The 19,487-nt window shown below is 43.4% G+C and overlaps 1 protein-coding gene and 1 pseudogene across 1 annotated transcript; both read right to left on the bottom strand.

Annotated features, from left to right (window-relative positions):
• Nucleotides 1-504: 504 nt before the first annotated feature.
• On the bottom strand, nucleotides 505-5,465 carry LOC105899347 (annotated as a pseudogene).
• Nucleotides 5,466-5,467: 2 nt separating this feature from the next.
• LOC105911518 (mucosal pentraxin-like) lies at nucleotides 5,468-11,398 on the bottom strand. The gene is made up of 4 exons (XM_031579312.2): nucleotides 11,355-11,398; nucleotides 11,059-11,130; nucleotides 8,205-8,307; nucleotides 5,468-6,031 (listed from the first exon to the last, which is right to left on the bottom strand). The coding sequence occupies exons 2-4, from the start codon at nucleotides 11,114-11,116 to the stop codon at nucleotides 5,512-5,514; spliced, it is 681 nt and encodes a 226-aa protein (XP_031435172.1). The 5' UTR covers nucleotides 11,117-11,130; nucleotides 11,355-11,398; the 3' UTR covers nucleotides 5,468-5,511.
• Between the last annotated feature and the right edge of the window lie 8,089 nt (nucleotides 11,399-19,487).

Genomic DNA, 19,487 nt, shown 5'->3' with positions numbered 1-19,487 from the left:
TGATTTACGGCAGATTAAAGCTCATTAAGAATACACACTCCATCCACTGGGGGTCACTAGCCTGCCTCTTAAATCCCTTTGGAGCCGGCAATAGACCTGTTAAAGACCTGCCAAGCAAGTTGACAATTGGTATTGGTATTGTTTGAATGTAGTAAGCACATTTTTGTCAAACGCTATCTTTCACCCCGTTTCACCTCTTTTTGTTTCAATTCAGTGTTAAGAAACGGTGTTCTTGTCGAGTGAGAGTGGTGTTTTCATCCAGCTCTTCCTCAGTAGTATGCTCCACCTGTAACCCTGTGATTACAGTTCAACTCATACGTTGTCATTGAACTGTAGCTACTGAGTATGCACACAGCAGAACTAAAGCATGTCATGTAGGACAAGGGGAAGAAAGTTGACATACGCAAAGTACTCAGATTTTTTTTATTGCTAGAACATTCCAGAACCCAGAAAATTGACCTGTGATAACGTAGTTTCCATTAAATGAGGATTCAATCCAGATGATCATGTTCAGTATTTAATATAAGAACTCGCAGAGGTTGTAGATAACGTACATCACTCAGGTTAGGTATCTGCTTAATCTACTGTCAATGTCTTGACCTCCAGGGTTAACTGTACCTCCTGATGGAGTGGGGTGGTATTGCAATAGTATCTATATGAACCAGATAATCACGATACCACATTCCTCCCCCCTTAAGAGTAAACTACTCTGGTGAGCTTCAACATTAACTGTTACCTTAACTGCTCACTATATACTATAGACAGTAACATTCTGACAAACCATCCTGTATGCTTTAACTATCAAAATAATCTACATAAAATCATAACACTATTGACTATCTTAAAATAGTGTTCAGATGTAAACTTTTAACTGAGAAGAATAATTAGCCTATACATCAATGGCAATGTTTACAGGTGTTGTGCATTGTTTTGTTTTTTTACAAACATCAGAAAACAATAACTAGGAAGGTGGGTGGACTACCATCCTTCCAGTGAGTCCCAGAGCGCATTCTTGCTCTTGCTTAAGGGAGCTCACTCCTATTTCACAAAGTCTCTCAGATGAGTTGGAGTCTTTTTTGTGCGCTCAGAGCGTCGCAGCACCGGTGGTGAGTCTGCACTCGCGTCTGGTGGATCAGCTGGAGGGTGAACCTGGGCTGTTTCAGTGGGCTCACTTCCTTCTCCTCCCACTGACGCTGGAACAGCAGAGTCTCTGGTCAAAGCCTCCGCTGCGTTCTCTGGAACCTGAAGACTCATGGGCTCCAGTATCATGTCCGGCATGGATGTCTCTGTCATCGAAGCGTGACGTTTACGGATCTGGTCCACGTGACGTCTCATGACGCGTCCATCTCCTGTCTGCACTGTGTAGGAGACAGGCCCTGTGTTCATCTCAATGACGGCTGGGACCCACCTTGGTCCGTGACCATAGTTTCGGATGTACACGTCGTCACCAGGAGAGAAGCTTCTCCATTTGCTGTGTAAGTCATGTTGTGCTTTCTGTTTGAGTTGTTTCTTTTGAATCTTTGACTTCACATCGGGCAGCAGAAGATCCAGTGTGGAACGCAGTCTCCTAGACATCAGCATTTCAGCTGGAGACAAGCCAGTTGTACTTTGGGGTGTAATCCTGTAATTGAACAGAAATCTTGCTATTTTTGTTTCCAAAGTATCTCCTTTTGTTTTCTTAATTCCTTGTTTGAACGTTTGCACGGCTCTTTCGGCTAGGCCATTTGATGCCGGGTGAAAGGGTGCAGATGTTATGTGCTGTATACCATTCTGTTTCAGGAATGATTCGAACTCTTGGCTTGTGAAGCATGTGCCATTGTCCGATACTATTGTCTGAGGCAGGCCATGTGTGCTAAAGCACTGTCTGAGTTTTTCAATGGTGACTTGGCTTGTTGCATTACTTGTTGGATACACATCAAGCCATTTTGAATGTGCATCGATAACGATAAGAAACATCCTGCCTAAGTGAGGGCCGGCATAATCAACATGCAATCTACTCCAGGGTGTCTCTGGCCACTCCCAGGGATGGAGAGGAGCTGCAGCTGGAGCCTTTCTGTTTTCCTGGCATGTGTGGCAGGACTGTACTTCTCTTTCTATGTCAGCATCCATACCTGGCCACCACATGTATGAACGTGCCAAGCCCTTCATCCTGGAGATGCCTGGGTGTGTGTAGTGTAGATGTTTTAAAAGGGTGGCCCTCCCCTTCTTTGGAACAACCACTCTCGCTCCCCAGAGCACACATCCATCTCTGACACTGAGTTCAAGCCTTCTCTGGCTGTAGGCCTTGAACATTGAAGCCACCTCTTTTGGCCAGCCATTCAAACACCACAACAGCACTTGTGATAATATTTCATCTTTCGCAGTCCACTGCTTCACTTGGGCTGTTGTGATTGGTGGGTCTTCCACCACATCCAGCATGAGGACCTGTCCTGTGTCATCCTCCTCTTCAGTGTGTGGCAGTGGTAGCCTGCTCAATGCGTCTGCGTTTGCGTGGTCTTTGCCTGGCTTGTACACCATATTGTACTCGTACGCTCTCAGAAGTATTGCCCACCGTTGCACTCTTGGTGACCCCATCTGTGGCACCGGCTTCTTTTCATGGAAAAGCGAGATCAATGGCTTGTGATCAGTGCTGATCGTGAATCTTCGTCCATAGATATACTTGTGAAATCGCTTGATTCCGAATATGATGGCTAACCCCTCCTTGTCGAGCTGTGAGTAACGCTTTTCAGCTGGTGTCAATGTGCGTGACATGAAGCCTATGGGCTTTTCACTTCCGTCTTCCATGATGTGTGACAGCACGGCGCCGACTCCGTACGGTGAGGCGTCGCATGCCAGCACAAGTTCTTTGTCTGCTGAATAGTGAGCCAGGACTTTTGCTGATTTCAGCAGCTGTTTAGACAAACAAAACGCATCTTCTTGTTCTTTCTTCCAAGTCCACTGAATGTCTTTTCTTAACAATCTGTGTAATGGTGCTAGGCGTGTGGCGAGATTAGGAAGGAACTTGTTATAGTAGTTTAAAAGGCCAAGATATGCTTTCAGCTCAGTCACTGTGGTTGGAGGTGGAGCTTCCTCGATGGCTGTTACCTTGCTTTGCACTGGGTGCAGGCCTTCAGCATCAATCTTGTGACCCAAGTACTCAACCTGGTCTTGCAAGAATGCACACTTGCTTCTGCGCAGTCGCAGTCCTGCCTCTTTCAGTCGTCTGAGTACCTCATCCAGCGTGCTCAGATGCTCTACAGTGTCTCTTCCAGTCAGTAAAATGTCGTCAAGGTAAACAGCTACTCTGGGCAGGCCTTGTAACAAACTCTCCATTGTTCTCTGAAATATGGCTGGAGCAGATGAGACTCCGAACGGGAGCCTATTGTAGGTGAAAAGGCCTCTGTGTGTGTTTATCGTTAGGTATTTCTTGGAGTCATCCTCCATCACGATCTGCTGATAGGCGTGGCTTAAATCAAGTTTGGAGAACCGTGTCCCTCTTGCCAGTGTATTGAACAGGTCTTCTACACGAGGAATAGGGTATTGCTCTAGTGAGGAGGCGCTGTTTACTGTTAGTTTGTAATCGCCACATATTCTAATGGAGCCGTCCGGCTTCAACACAGGAACAATTGGTGCCGCCCACTCAGCGTACTTGACAGGTGTTATGATGCCCTCTTTCAGGAGCCTATCTATCTCCTCTTCTACTTTCGCCCTCATGGCATACGGAACTGAGCGGGGCCTATAGAACTTTGGACGGGCTCCGCAGACACACGGATTGTTGCCTTCATGCCTTTTAACATGCCTAGTTCTTTTTTGAAAACATCCTCATGCTTTGACAGTACTTCCTGTAGCTCATGTGCATCTGTTTTTACATGTTTGATTTCATCCCACTTGAGCTTCAAAGCCTCCAGCCAGCCTCTACCTAACAAGCTAGGTCCAGTGCCCTTCACCACCACTAGGGGCAATGTCTTCATTTGCTGAGCATAGTTCACTTTTACTTCAGAAACTCCCACTACTTTGATTTTCTCTCCAGTGTATGACTTCAGAGACATTTTACTTTCATTTAATTTGGGGCGTTTATTTTCTTCCCACATCTCATTGAATTTCTTTTCATTCATAATGCTCACACTGCATCCTGTGTCTATTTCAAAGTTTACTTTCTTTTTATTCACTTCCATGTTGACTTCGAATGGTTTAATTCTCTGCATGGAAGTTTCTGTATTCAGGCATGCCAGTGTGAATGCTTCTTCGTCATCAGAGCTATCGTCATCATTTTGTCTCTCACACACGTTGTGTGACCTGTGTGGACGGGGTTGAGGGCGTGCGCGCCGCTCTGCTCTGTGTGCTTTGGTTTCACTGGGACGGGCATCATCTTTACTTTTATTCCTACAAGCCTTAGCGATGTGCCCTACTCTCCCACAAAAATGACACTTGGCATCTTTAAATTTACATTCGGCTGCACTGTGCCTTCCGTGACAACGATAACAATCTCTCTCTTTGTTTCTCCATTCTCCTCTTGTCTCTTTTCCCTCCGTTTTCATGCTGTTACATGCTACGGCCGCCTTTTGTAGGTCTTGGGCATTTTTACTTGCAGTTTCTGCAGCTACTGCTATCTTAAATGCTTTTTCAAACGTCAGGTCTATTTCGGAGAGCAGACGTCTTTGAATCCGGTCGTCATTCATACCGCACACAAGACGATCTCTTAACCTTTGCTCCAGTGTAGTGCCAAAGTTACAGTCATGAGCTAGTCGTCTGAGCTCCGCTACATATGCACTCACAGATTCCGTAGGCTGACGTGAACGCGAGTCAAACACATATCTCTGCACCATTTCGCTTGGTTTAGGATTGAAGTGCTCTTTCATTACTTGTTTTAACTGATCGAATGTTTTCGAAGATGGCTTATCTGGACTCACCAGGTTTCTCATGAGCTTGTACGTTGCTGGACCGACCACACTGATTAGGATAGCCCTCTGTTTCTCTCCATCATCGATCCCATTAGCTTCAAAAAACTGATCGAGAACCTCGCAGTACTCTTCCCAAGTCTGCTCTTTTGCATCAAAAGTTGACAGGGTGCCTATCATCATCGTAGTCATCTTTCCGTTTTGCTCGTTACCTCCAGTCCAATAGCACTTTGCACGTTCCTACCGTCTGCCACCTGCGGTCATCCCGACGCATCCGACTTTAATCAGGCACTTTTCTCCTCCATCCAGTATCCTCGTCGCCAATATGTGATAACGTAGTTTCCATTAAATGAGGATTCAATCCAGATGATCATGTTCAGTATTTAATATAAGAACTCGCAGAGGTTGTAGATAACGTACATCACTCAGGTTAGGTATCTGCTTAATCTACTGTCAATGTCTTGACCTCCAGGGTTAACTGTACCTCCTGATGGAGTGGGGTGGTATTGCAATAGTATCTATATGAACCAGATAATCACGATACCACAGACCAGGTGCTTAATGATAGCATATCTATTTTTTTATTTGTATAGTTATGCTGATTTTTGTATGTGCATCAAGTCATCATCACTGACTACGAAAAACAGCCATATATCTGATTGTCCTCAACTACAACATCCCCAGTGATGGTAAAATCAAGCGCCCTCCAGTTGATGACATCTCCAGGGATGAAATGCAGGTCGCTAGTAAACTGTTGGATCTCACAAGCAGAGAGGGCATAGTCCCACATGAGGACATCAGTGATCATCCCTACGAATGACTCTCCAGCAGCAAACCCTCCACCCACAGAGTCTTGCTCTTGTCCCAGTACTATGCTTGGGGCTCCATCCAGATTACCTTTGAATCCAACCTTCCTGGTGCTTGGATTCCCATTGATCCAGATCTGAGCCAATCCAGAGTTGGATTCCCAAGTGCTGCAGCTCGAGTACCAGGTGTTTGGCTCATCTGGTAGGCCCCTAAAACCAGAGGCTTGGCCACGTGTCCACACATCGAAATGGCCTTTATTTGCGGTTTTGAAGATCAGGAAGTCATTGTCACTGCTACGGGATGCCATCGAAAAGAGAGCGTAGTGTCGAGTAAGTTCGGTAAGGTACCTACAAAGAAAACAAAAAGCATGCCGTTCATCATGTAAGTATTTTGTAGTGTACTGTTGGATACATGCTAATATGAGTGGAAGCTAATATAGACAATATAAGTTCTATGGTATGGAGCCTGAAATAAAGAGAAAAGAAGATTGCTTGCAAGTACCTGCAAGTGTCCATAGTTGTTCATAAAGGAACATATCAAGGGGACAAGTAATAATAATAATTAAATAAATACAAAGAATAGCACCAATTCTCAGCCATTACATGCCATGTTCCACAACTAAAGACAAAAGCCAACCATGCATATAGACCAGTGGTTCTCAAAGTGGGGGGCGTGCAAACACTCTCCAGGGGGGGCGCGATGTCACAGACGGAGAAAAAAAAAAAACTACCGCCGACCTGTCACTGGTTAGTGAAAGCTCCCTCAGTAGCGAAATGCAAGGGGCTGGACTGACCCAAACAAATCAAATACGGTTTTGCTCCTGATCCACCAATCAAAACGGAGTTTTATCATAATTTAACGCGAGTTGCACCTAAGTTTCCGAGTACGAAAAAAAACCCGCAGGCATAGGTAAGCGCTCACCCTGAGACGACACTCTGCAGAGTTGGTTCAATTTCTCTTGTTTCCTGTATCATTCAGATATTCATTGCTTTATAAACAGTCTTTTTAAAGACTCACTCCTTCCTTAGTAATACCTTACTGCGCTTGCAGTAGGTCTATTCGTAGCCTATTCTAAGGAGTAATTTGCTCCACAGTCTTTTGAAAAAGCTCGTAGCCCCGAGAGCTAGCCTAGCTAGCTACCTTCTTCCAACTGCAGCTAGCCCTTTTCTCCTTAACACCTACCTTTACATTTTTGTATCATCCACCGTGTTGCAACAAATAAAACACCAGCACTTGAATACTATTTTGTGCTGTCCCTGTCTACATTGTGTACAGTTAGTTTGGTTAGGAATCATTGCCTAGCACAGCCTTATCCATTATTCGTGTCGTTCACAACCACACATACAAGAACACGACGTTGAAATTAGAACTTTATTAACTTCACACACACTGTATCAGCAAACAAACACAACTATGGACGCGTTTCTGATTCGTAAAAGTCAGAAAGAGAAGCCTGTGGACTTCTTTAAACATGAACGTGATGGCCTCCAGCAACAACGAACCACCATCTCCAAGCAGTGTCTGGAGGCATCTTATGTAGTTGCTCATAGAATTGTTAAGCTTGGCCAACCCCATACAATTGCCGAAACACTGATTTTGCCGGCCGCGCAAGACGTGTAGAATAGGAGCTAAACTCAGCGCAATACTTATGTCAAATGACATTGTATCACGCCGAATATCAGAAATCAGTTTGGGTCCTATTTCAAAGAGGACTACCGTTCATTCGCCTAAGTTCGGGATCCATTTCTCTGCTCAGCAGACGAGCTGTCAATAGACATGAAAGAGCAGCTGAAGAGTGACAGTAGACTTAAGCATCTCCCCTATTTCGTCATTCTGGATAGCAATGATCAGCTTTGCGACATAGCCTTAAAAATGCTCCTCCTTTTCGCGTCGACATATTTGTGCCAGGCAGGCTTTTCAAGACTGACTGCGCTCAAAACTAAATACCGCAACCGCGCACAGATCGAGGATGACCTGAGGATATGTTTGTCAAACATTGCCCCAAGATTTGAGAACCTTTGCAGTGCAAAGCAGGCTCATGTCTCACATTGACAGACCTGTAGGATTTTTTTTGTAAAGATCACAAGAGGCCCATAATAATAACAGTATCCAAATGATAGCAATAATAACACTAATTATTATTATTATGATAATAATACAATAATAATAATTGGTCGATAATCATTAATTATAATAATAATAACATAATGATGGTGATAATAATGAATAGCCTACTAATAGGCCTACTATTACTGATAATAATAATAACAATAATAATAATAATAATAGTTATAATAATTGTCTGTACGGGCCTAACAATAGCCTAACCTTGACATGTCAGGCCTATCAATAACAATATGCTATCTATCTATCTATCTATCTATCTATCTATATATGGTGGTGTAGTTGAGGGTGGTGGCGGCGGGCCGCGCGCTGGGGGGGCCCCAACTACCCCTAACCAGCTTTGGGGGGGCCCAGCTTGCAAAAGTTTGAGAACCCCTGATATAGACCAACACCAACCTGAGGCAGACTGTTACGGATTTGAAGTTTACTCGTGATGGTAGGAGTGTGACACGAGCAGTATTGGACTCCACTGGAAAGGTGAACATTTTCCCTGATAGATCTGTTCAGATAACAGTGATTGGGAAATAGTGATCTGATCAGGAGTTTGTTATAGTGATGTATTCTGATTAATATTTTAAGGTATGTGCAGAGGTGTAAAGTAACAAATTACTTTTAATCACGTTACTGTAATTGAGTAGTTTTTTTGTGTCCTTTGTAATTTTTAAGTAGTTTTTTAAATCGGTAATTCTACTTTTACTTAAGTAGATTTTGACTGAAGTATTGTACTTCGCTACATTGGAAATTACATCCGTTACTGAGTAAAAAAAAAAAAACATAGTTCAAGGCAGGAATCGCGCACCACAATGCTCACTGCAGTGGTGGATGCTGCATAGAGTGGATGATGGAGTCGATGCAAGGCGCCAGTACGGTGCCGAGTCACGAGAGATAGATATGGAGGAAGATGATAGTGCGGACTACCAACAAGCTGCGGACCACCAACAAGCTGAAGCACCGAACTTTCCGCCAGTTGAAATTAAAGAAGATGAAGAAAACCCGTGGCCACATCTCAGCAAGCAGTTTGCCTTCCAACGTAAAAGAGGCAACAGCTATATGCTGTGTAAACTGTGCCTAATCCGTCAGTCAGAACTTTCTGCTTATACAAATTCATCTTCAAATCTGCGCAAGCATGTGTTGGTAAGTACAGTATTTGTCCCTTTCCATTAGTAGTTCAGACAGCGTTTTTGTCATTTAGTTAGCTTTGCTCCATTAAGCAAAATATGCGTTTCATGGCACTAGTAGGTTGTAGCCTAATTTTGGCTAGCACTTGCAACCGACCTGAGTATGCTAACGTCGACAGCGGTCATCCAATAGACTAATAATACCATTCCTGTCTTCCATTCGTTTCAGGTCATAGAATTATTATGTTCAGTCTCTCATATTGTGTTATAAACTGCAGATCAGTCATCAGCAATGAAATACACCACATAAACTGATATTAGGCTAATCATTTGGCTGCCTCCCATGCCTTGAAACAGAACAATGTGAATGCGCACACCATCGTTTTCAGACAGTTGGACAAGTCAATGTGTATGTCGTTATCTGCAATTTATCACGATGTTTAGTCAGATATTGATAACGATAAGTGGTGGCTTTGCAACGTGCACGTCTTTCATGTTCATGCTAAGGGGTCCCGGTTAGCAAGAATTGAGGATTATGAATTGTGATGCATGTAGAAATAGAAAATAATGCTATAATTCTGTATACTGTAGGTCTGTCATCTCAAGTAGCTATTTATAGCTATTTCTGTGTTATGATGCACTCTTGAATCTTGATGGCAGCTCAATACTTAATTGTCAGAAATGTTGTTTGTCATTCTACAGGTCTAGTCTATGTCAGACAACACCTTGACCGGATGTTGGAGGCTGGAGCAAGTTGGACAACATTCATCAGATGAAGATGATTTATTTTCCTCAATGAAGTCCAGAAGGTCAGAAGGTACTGGGGAGTTAGAAGGGTACCTAGCCTGTGTCGCAGTCAATATGGATCTGCTGAACGCCTTTCAGAATATCAAAAAACTGTCCCTGAAACTCAATACTGGCCTACCTGCCTCGGCCGCCTGCGAGCGACTCTTCAGCTGTGCTGGATTGCTGTTCAATGCAAAGCTAGCCTGGATGAACTCTACTCATCTTGAAAATCAGCTGCTGCTCAAACTCAACAAGAAGTTTGTAGACTAATGCTCTAAAGGTGGACACAAGTAAAGTAACCAAAGTTTAAGTGGGGCAGCGGTATTTTAACTTTTTATTTTAGCTGTCATGTCTTGACATGTCCTCCCAAAAGTTCTTAAATGTTGTGTTGACATGTTTAATGTTTGACATGTTTAATGTCATTGCACTTATATTTCTAAAGATTCTCCTTTAATAAAAAATAACTAGTTTTTGTATTGGATTTATGACCCCTTGTCCTTTTTTGCACTATATAGGAGCGGCCCCCATCAAGTTGTTGAAAGTAACTAAGTAACTTTTACTTAAAGTACATTTTAAATGAACTACTTTTTACTTTTACTTGAGTAGATTTTTAGATGGGTAATTTTACTTGTACTTAAGTAAAATTTCATCAAAGTAATTGTACTTTTACTTGAGTACAACATTTCAGTACTTTTTACACCTCTGGGTTAGCCTGGATACCAGACCGAACTTAGCCCCGCCCACAAATGTTTTGGTTGGGAAGTTCGGTCTGGCATTACTCCATTGAGGAGAAATTATCTGCGGCTCGATATCGGCCATACCAATCAAATTGTTAAGGCGGGCTTTATACGATGATGGACAGATGATCAACAGTAACGTAACCAACCACGTCACCAACACACGAGTTGAATTCGTTTTCAACAAACATGGCTGCCGCTGGAGAGCTGAAATGTATAGATTCGAGTCCATTTAGACATTGACAGTGCATTAATTTTGAAAGAGGAACAGAGAAACGCGATTAAGGCATTTGTCAATCGAAAAGATGTTTTTGCCTTCCTTCCTACGGGATCCGGTAAAAGTGTAATGTATCAGCTGCCCCTGGTCACATACTACGTTGTTCTGATTGGTTGTAGGTAACCAATTGAGCGAAGAGGCATTTTTTCTCCTGGTTCGGTTGAAACACGCCCCATAATCACAGCCCAATGGAGTGATATCAGACTCATATTCTGACTAGAATTATGAGTATGACATCGTCAGGCTACCTCTGGGTATGTGTTACACTTGATATAATATATGTAGTTTAACTTTTGGTTATACAAGAACTTAAATTAATTTATTTTCTTTACCTTGAGGAACAGCACAACAGGCTGTGAATAAGATGCTTACGATAAAAAGCGTCTGCATCTTTCAAAAGAGAACTGAAGAGAAATTATATATTTAGCCAACATTCCCTTCAAACACACTTAGAGCAAAGACTTTAAAATGTATGTAGACAGATAAAATACAGTAATTCTTATTCAGTTAGTACTTCTATATTCTACCTCTTAACTAATCTTCCTCTTAACTAACTACATTTTTTTTTAAACCACATATTTCTTCACCTATTGTGCTTGCAGATATTGAGGCAGGCTTTCATAAATACCCTTTCTATGACCTTGTTAAGACTGGTTGACACTGTTACTTCTCTTTGGCTTCTACTGAACTCCAGCACCAGCGGCGTCTTATAAACCTAGTCCTCGAGGGGAGTGGTTAGCGGACAGGTCTGTGCGGTTTCCATAAGATCAATGATTATGAATATTAATGTCTGATTGACCCTTAAGTGTCTGTCTGTTCTATTTTCGCCCTTATATCTCAGCAGTCCGATGCAACGACTGATTTTGTTTCTGAAAATGTCCACATAGCGTTGATAACATAAGCTACAATTTGATATCCTTGGTTAAGACGTTTATGGCGCAGCATGTCATCACTTATATACAGCTGAATAAACTGGTAAAATGGATTTAAAATCGGTTCTAGTCATGATTTATCTTAATGTTGAGTCATAAAATCAGGTTATTTGACTATCATATGCTTTCTCATCAGTGCCAACACCTGTCAAGTTAACATTTCTGAAATCCGGCAAAATCTGTATTTGTATAGCCTGTAATGTTTAGGCCTGGCAGATTTATTTACTTTAAGTAAAAACTTAGTTGGTATTAAATCAAGAGGGCTGGAACACACTCTCATAAGTGACACTGTTTTCTAAAAGTTCAGACAAGGTGATAGTTTGAACCAGTTGTATCCCATCTTGTTGTGTGACGGACATATCCAATATAACATTTTATATGTACATAGTGAAAGAATCTGCTTTTCTTCGGCAAAATCGTCGAAGGCCCAGGCTAGGTTCAAGTTAGCTTCTTCAGAATAACAGACTTGTGGAAGACGGCTTAGTGAAAGAATGTGTTTATTCAGCCACTAGCCACGGTCAGCGCAACACAGCACGAGCATGCACTAGGCACGTCTGCTGCTAACGGGTTGGTCTTCTTTCTCCTTCTTTTCATACATTACAGAGATGTACATACATTTATACTGTAAAATTAACGTATGTGTGTAGGGGAGGGGATGGGTGTGTCTGGAGGTCAAAGGGGAAGTCTAGTTTGACCAAGGGCCATATATGGTCATACCAGGTATGGATGCTAATGTCTTTGCTTCAGCCATCTTGTCGAGGCTGTAGACAAAAGCCAACAATCAGAGTCTAATAGCTCTGGCTCCAAGACACACAAAAGCCAGGAACCATGTCTGATGGCTCATCAACTTAGACAAAAGGCCAGGAGCCACATCAATGGCACCTAGCCTGGTGCTTTGCAAACTGACTTGTGGGGGTTGTTGTAGGTATATGAAGTTATGACATTAAGTTATAAAACACCTAAATCTTGTAATATTATACTTATTATTTACATAAAAGATCATTTCTTCATGATAATAAGTCAGTTCAGGCTTCTCTCAGGGATTGAACCCAAGTCGCTGGTTCCGCTAACCAGCACTTTAGTCAAATGAGCTAGTGAGGACCCAATAGCAGGATGTTGTTCACAATGGTTTGTTTATTAGCTCCAACGGGGATATTTCCATACAGTGGTAATCCAAAAACACAGAAGATACAAATCCAGGGCAAAAGGCCATAAACAAAAGAAGCTACTAAAAGTGTAGCTATCAGAGGAACTACGCCCTAGCAGCGAGAGGCGATGCTTGAAAGCAACGCGACACAAAAGCGACTTGAGAGCCACAGGAGATATTCACCTCAAACTCGCGCTAGACATAGCAAGAAACACTTGCAATCGCACAATGCGAAACAGGTGAGGGCACATAATGGGACACAGGTGAGGGCACACAATGGGTTACAGGTGAAGGCACACAATGGGTTACAGGTGGGTTATATTTAATTATGTCATGTGAACTACTTTTTATGTTATTTGTTTAATCTGTCATTAAATTAAATATATGTAATTTCATTATATACAGTTAAATGTATTCTTATTTAAATGTATTCTTAGTTAGATGTATTCTTAATTGAAATGTATTCTTTTAAAACATTGTCTGTCTTCATTATCAGTTTTTATCAGTTTCACTTTTATGTTTTGGTGAGAAAGAGAATGTATTTAGATAGGAATTCTGACAACATTTTAAAATCAGGGTTACACCTGCTGCATCATTGCAAGCAGACCTGAAGGCAAATTTGAACATGGCCGCGTAAGTAGCAATAACAATAAATGATGTATCCATAAATACTAAAGATGCATTTGGTTTTATGTCCAAATTGCCTCTGGAAATCATGCTGATGATTCCAGCCATATGAATGTAGCACGTGTAGCAAGGAGGAACTTACAGTGAAGGAAATGTTTTCTACCTGAATCTAATCTTGAACATAATTACATTTATGGTTAGTGTACTTGACCCACAATATGTTTACTGTTAATGCGATCAATCAATAATCCCTGGTAGGAAAGTTTCCACTGTTTGTGTATGGTGGGCAAGGGGGTCAGGTGAGAGGGGGAGGAACGTCTCTGAAATCTCTGTGTTCTCTCTTTCTTCTGAGATCATGGGAATATTGAAAATTAACTCTTTCATCAGACATTTTAAGTAATAGGATGACAAATTGATTTGTCATTTATTAAAGAATCATAGCTTCAGTAAAGTAAACAGGATAATCTCAGATGTTAACACTTATCATGTGTCATATCTGTTGGTACACCTATAATTCCTTCATTGAGTGATTTTAATCAGGAATTTACGTGTGGTAACCTACATAAACAGTCAGCCTCTCCTCTAACCAGTCGTTGTAACTGTAGCCTGATGTCACCTGAATTATGCCCACTAGGTCAGTGGACAAAGACAACAAGTCTCCCCTGGCACTGACAGGAATACATCTCCTCTTCTCTCCCACACTGGAGAAAGTAGACTGTTTTCTCTGCCTGCTCTGAAGAGACGCAACTAACTTTGTCTTACTGCAAAGACTGCCTAAAAGGCCGCAAACACACCAAAGGGCTGAAACACACCAAACGCGTTTCTAAAAACGTATACGCTTCAAAATCGCCTTGGAAAAGTGCCGCGGGCTGTTTTGCCCGGCGCCTATGAAGCGGAGCTGCGTGCACAACCTGCCTGGGCCGAGTGTGACATTGATGAGCGGTGCGCCTTGCGCTGAAAAGTTGAGAATATTTCAACTTTTAACATTTACATTTAGTCATTTAGCAGACGCTTTTGTCCAAAGCGACGTACAAGGGAGAGAACAGTCAAGCTAAGAGCAATAAAAAGCATGGTGTAACAATAAATACTACTTTACATGAGAATTAGAAAAACAACGACCTAGAAAAAAGGAAAAAGAAGTGCAGGAATGTAACTGCTGAAGTGCAAGTTAAGCGCTAGTCAGGTGCCAGTTAGGAGGGGAGGTGCTCTCTGAAGAGTTGGGTCTTCAAAAGCTTCTTGAAGGTAGAGAGGGACGCCCCTGCTCTGGTAGTACTAGGCAGTTCGTTCCACCAACGTGGAACTACAAATGAAAATAGTCTGGATTGCCGTGCTTGCACGGACGGCAGTGCCAAACGACGCTCACTAGACGAGCGTAGCGTCCTGGGTGTAACATTTGCCCTTACAAGAGCATTTAGGTAGGTGGGAGCAGAACCAGTAAGCACTCTGTAGGCAAGCATAAGTGACTTGAACTTAATGCGAGCAGCTACTGGCAGCCAGTGGAGCTCAATGAGTAGCGGGGTGACGTGTGCCCTTTTCGGTTGGTTGAACACCAGACGCGCCGCCGCGTTCTGGATCATCTGTAGTGGTTTCACCACGCAAGCCGGCAGGCCCGTTAGGAGGGCGTTGCAGTAGTCAAGGCGGGAGCTCACCAAGGTTTGCACCAGCAGCTGGGTGGCATACTGGGTTAGGTACGGCCTGATTTTGCGGATGTTGTATAGCGCAAAGCGGCACGACCTGGAGACAGAGGCGATGTGGGCCGTGAAGGTCAGTTGGTCATCAATAATGACCCGAGGTTTCTTGCTGTTTTGGATGGAGCAAGAGATAAAGAGTCAGTATTGATATTGATGTTGTGGTGGATGACCTGTTTGGCTGGGAAGACCATCAGTTCCGTTTTGGCCAGGTTCAGCTGAAGGTGGTGATTTTTCATCCATGTGGATATATCAGCGAGACAGTCCGAGATCCGCGCCGAGACCGTGGTGTCCTCAGGAGGGAAAGACAGAAACAGTTGAGTATCATGGGCATAACAGTGGTAGGAAAAACCATGCGAGCGGATGATAGGGCCCAACGAGGTGGTGTAAATGGCAAAGAGAAGTGGTCCCATCACCGAGCCTTGGGGCACCCCAGTGGTGAGGCGGTGAGGTACAGACAGCTGACCTTGCCATGACACGTTGAACGAGCGCCCAGTGAGGTAGGATTCAAACCAGGAGTGCGCATTGCCAGAAATGCCCATACTTGACAGTATGGACAGAAGGATGCGGTGGTTGACTGTATCAAACGCAGCTGATAAGTCAAGCAGGACGAGAGCCGAGGATTGAGCTGCTGCTCTAGCTGTTTTTAAGGCCTCCGTTACAGACAACAGGGCTGTTTCGGTGGAGTGACCGCTTTTGAATCCAGACTGGTTCGGATCGAGGAGATTGTTCTTTGACAGGAACTCGGTGACCTGTTTGGAAGCTGCCCTCTCAATGGTTTTAGATAGGAGCGTGAGAAGTGAGACCGGTCAATAGTTTTCCACCTGAGTGGGATCGAGAGACGGCTTCTTGAGCAGCGGCGTTACCCGAGCCACTTTGAAAAGAGAAGGAAATGTTCCAGAATTAAATGAAGCATTAATCACCTGTGTTATTGCCGGTAAGACGGCAGGCGATATGGCTTGAAGGATGTTGGATGGGATGGGGTCCAGCGGGCATGTAGTTGGACGGCTACCTGTTAGGATTTTGGAGACCTCACTCTCGCTGAGAGGGATGAAAGAAGGAAATAATGAGCCATTGACGGTTGCGCCCTTAGGGGGGGAGACAGTTGGTCGAACTGTTTCCCGATGGCTGCCACTTTCTCTGTGAAAAAGGAAGCAAAGTTATCAGCAGTGAGGTTAGTAGCTGGGGGAGGAGGAGGAGGGTAGAGCAGAGTTTTGAAGGTGGATAATAGTTTCCGAGCGTCAGTTGCACCGTTGATTTTGTCATTGAAAAAAGTCTTCTTAGCAGCAGTGATGCTGGATGAGAAGGAGGCCAGCAGTGTCTGGTAGCTTGCAAGATCGTCCAGTGCGGCAGATTTGTGCCACTTTCTCTCAGCCGCTCTGAGATTGGAGCGCTGCGTTCGGAGGGTATCACTCAGCCACGAATGAGACTGGGTAGATCGAGCAGGTCTGGTGGAAAGTGGACAAGCTGTCCAAGCATGAGCTCAGAGTGGAGCAAAGAGCTTCTGTGGCATCATTGACACCTAGTGAGGAGAAAGTGGATAAAGGTGGAAGAGCAGAAGAAACCAGAGAGGAAAAGTGGGTGGGAGAGAAGTTGCGGAGGTTGCGCCGGAACGAGACCATCGGAGGGGGGACAGAGGGTTGCTCAATGAGCCGAACATCGCAGCGAATGAAGAAGTGGTCCGAGCGATGCAGAGGGGTTACCGTTAGGTTGTCCGTGGTGCAGTTCCGAGCAAGGATGAGGTCAAGCTCTTTTCCTGCTTTGTGAGTTGGAGGAGTGGGGACCTGTTGTAGGTCGAACGAGTGAACCAGGGTTCGAAAGTCAGCTGAGTTGGGATTGTCTAGGTGGATGTTCATGTCGCCAAGGATGAGTGTTGGACACTCCTGCTCAGGGATGGATGACAGCAGGGTGTCCAGCTCATGGATGAAATCACCCTGTTGTCCTGGTGGACGGTAGATAACAATCACATAAGTTTTAACAGGAGCAGTTACCATAATTGCATGATATTCAAAGGAGGCATACCTGTTTGAAGGCAGCAGTGGAGTGAATTTCCAGTTGTCTGAAATCAGCAGCCCCGTCCCACCTCCACGACCAGATGGCCGGGGAGTATGGGAGAAGGCATAGTTGGTGGAGAGTGCTGCTGGGGTAGCATTGTCTTCAGGTGTGATCCATGTCTCCGTGAGAGCTAAGAGCCCTAGGGAGAGGTGGTTGGCATAACCTGAGATGAAATCAGCTTTCTTGACTGCAGACTGACAGTTCCGCAGGCCAACAGAGAAAGAGGTTACAGCCGAAGAGGTTTGTTGAAGTGAGCGGAGGTTACCCAGGTTGCGCTGCCGTCTGCTGCGCTGTGATCTTTTTTGACAACCAGTGACAACAGAGATGCTACTGTGACACATGGCTATGTCAGAGTCAAAATGAAAAAGTTTACCTTGTTTGTGAACCTTGTTTCGGTGGACTTGTACAGGTAGACTTGCACGTCTTCACCCAAAAAGGTCTTCACACGATAGACTTTTAAGAGCACCTAAGGGCTGAAACACACCAAACGCGTTTCTAAAAACGTGACGCTAGCAAAACCATTGTTTCCTATGGTACAGCGCGCCTTTCTCGGCGTCTTGAATCCGCTGCGCGTCGCGTCTTTCTATCGTTTTTTAGGTGCGCTTAAAAGTTGAAATATTCTCAACTTTTCAGCGCAAGGCGCGGATGCGCACCGCTCATCAATGTCACACTCGGCCCAGGCAGGTTGCGCAGGCAATTTCTGATGATTTTGTGAATAAATGCTTTGACTGTATATGCTGCTCTATTTAATGTTGCACATGCTGCCAACCTCTTCTATTCAGAACTCCTAAGACCTTCATCCATTACTTGCTGTTAATGAGATACATTTGAATGTAGTTATTAATTTAATTATTAATCAAAGTTCCAGATTGATAGTTTATTATGTTTTATGAGACTGATATATTAGATTGATTTATGAGACTGATTTTGTGACTGATTATTTTGACCACTATGGTAGACACCAAACTTTTTGTGCCCCCCTCCCCCCCAGGTGTTCTGCTGTTGTGTTGAATGGTTGATGCCTGTCCAATCAAGTGATAATAATATATTATTTGGTGCTGTGGTCAGAATAGTACCAAGATTATCTTGATGGCCCTCATGAATTACTATTTATGTACAATTGCACCCACATTTGAGGTACCCATTGTACCTACATCTCTGTAATGATGTTCTTTTCTAGATGATGATGCTACTGCTGATGATTCCATCCATCTGAATGGAGCACGTGTAGGAAGGAGGAATTTTCATTTAAGGAAATGTTTTCTACCTAAATCTAATCTGAACACTCTCCTTTACTTGGTCCCCGGGCGCCTAAAGGCTGCCCACTGCTCCTGGGGTCCTGGAGGAAGGACAGTCCGGGATAGGAAAAATGCAGAAGACAAATTCACGGCGACCTCGGCCCGCGCGCGTGTGTGTGTGTGTGTGTGTGTGTGTGTCCTGTGTCGCCACCTAATATATGCACGTGTGTGTTGCTGTGTGTCGTTGTGCCACAATAAAACTGACTGAAGTCAGCCTTGTTTGTTTGTTTTGTAATCTAATCTTGAAGATAATAAAATGTATGGTTAGTGTACTTGACCCACAATATGTTTACTGTTCATGCAGTCAATCAATAATCCCTGGTAGGAAGGTGCCCATTGTTTGTGTATGGTGGGGTGTTTAAGTGTGTGTGGGGTGAGGTGGTGGGGTTGGTGGCTAAATGCTAAATAAGGAAATACTCATTCTGAAGAGGGTTGCTACCTTACTGTTCTCTGAAATCATTACAAACTGTATCTATACCAACATGAACAACCAGACCAGTTAGAAAGTATTTACATGTGGATAGTGTCTTGAAGTATTTAATGAATACTAAACATGTTTTTTCAATGTAATGTATTTATAAATATATTCAAAATATTTGAAATGTAGAACGAACAAAGAATAAGAATGCTGTTATTAACTGTGTGTCAGAGAGGCAACTATCAGATAGGCCAATACATTATCCCTTACATATCATCCTTCCAATCAGTGTTAATTTCGTTGACGAAAACTATGACGAAAAATATTCGTTAACGACCTTTTTCCCGTGACTAAGACGAGACTAAGACGTGACGAAAACGGATCTTTATAAATAAAAACTATGACTAAATCTATTTTAACTTTCGTTGACGAGACGAAAATGTTGGTGGTTGACTAAGTCACAATTGTTTTTTTTTTCTAAACTTGTATGCACATAATTGGTTGAATGTTGCCCGGTCCTGTATCTATCCCTCCTCCACTCCCTGAGATGGCCAGACATGCAAGTGACGCCCTATGGCTTAACGTTATGATGGCTG

Source organism: Clupea harengus, chromosome 13 (assembly GCF_900700415.2).
Source record: "Clupea harengus chromosome 13, Ch_v2.0.2, whole genome shotgun sequence".
Taxonomy (NCBI): Eukaryota; Metazoa; Chordata; class Actinopteri; order Clupeiformes; family Clupeidae; genus Clupea; species Clupea harengus.
Note: the sequence above shows the minus strand (reverse complement) of the source record. Positions and strands in the feature narration are given on the sequence as shown.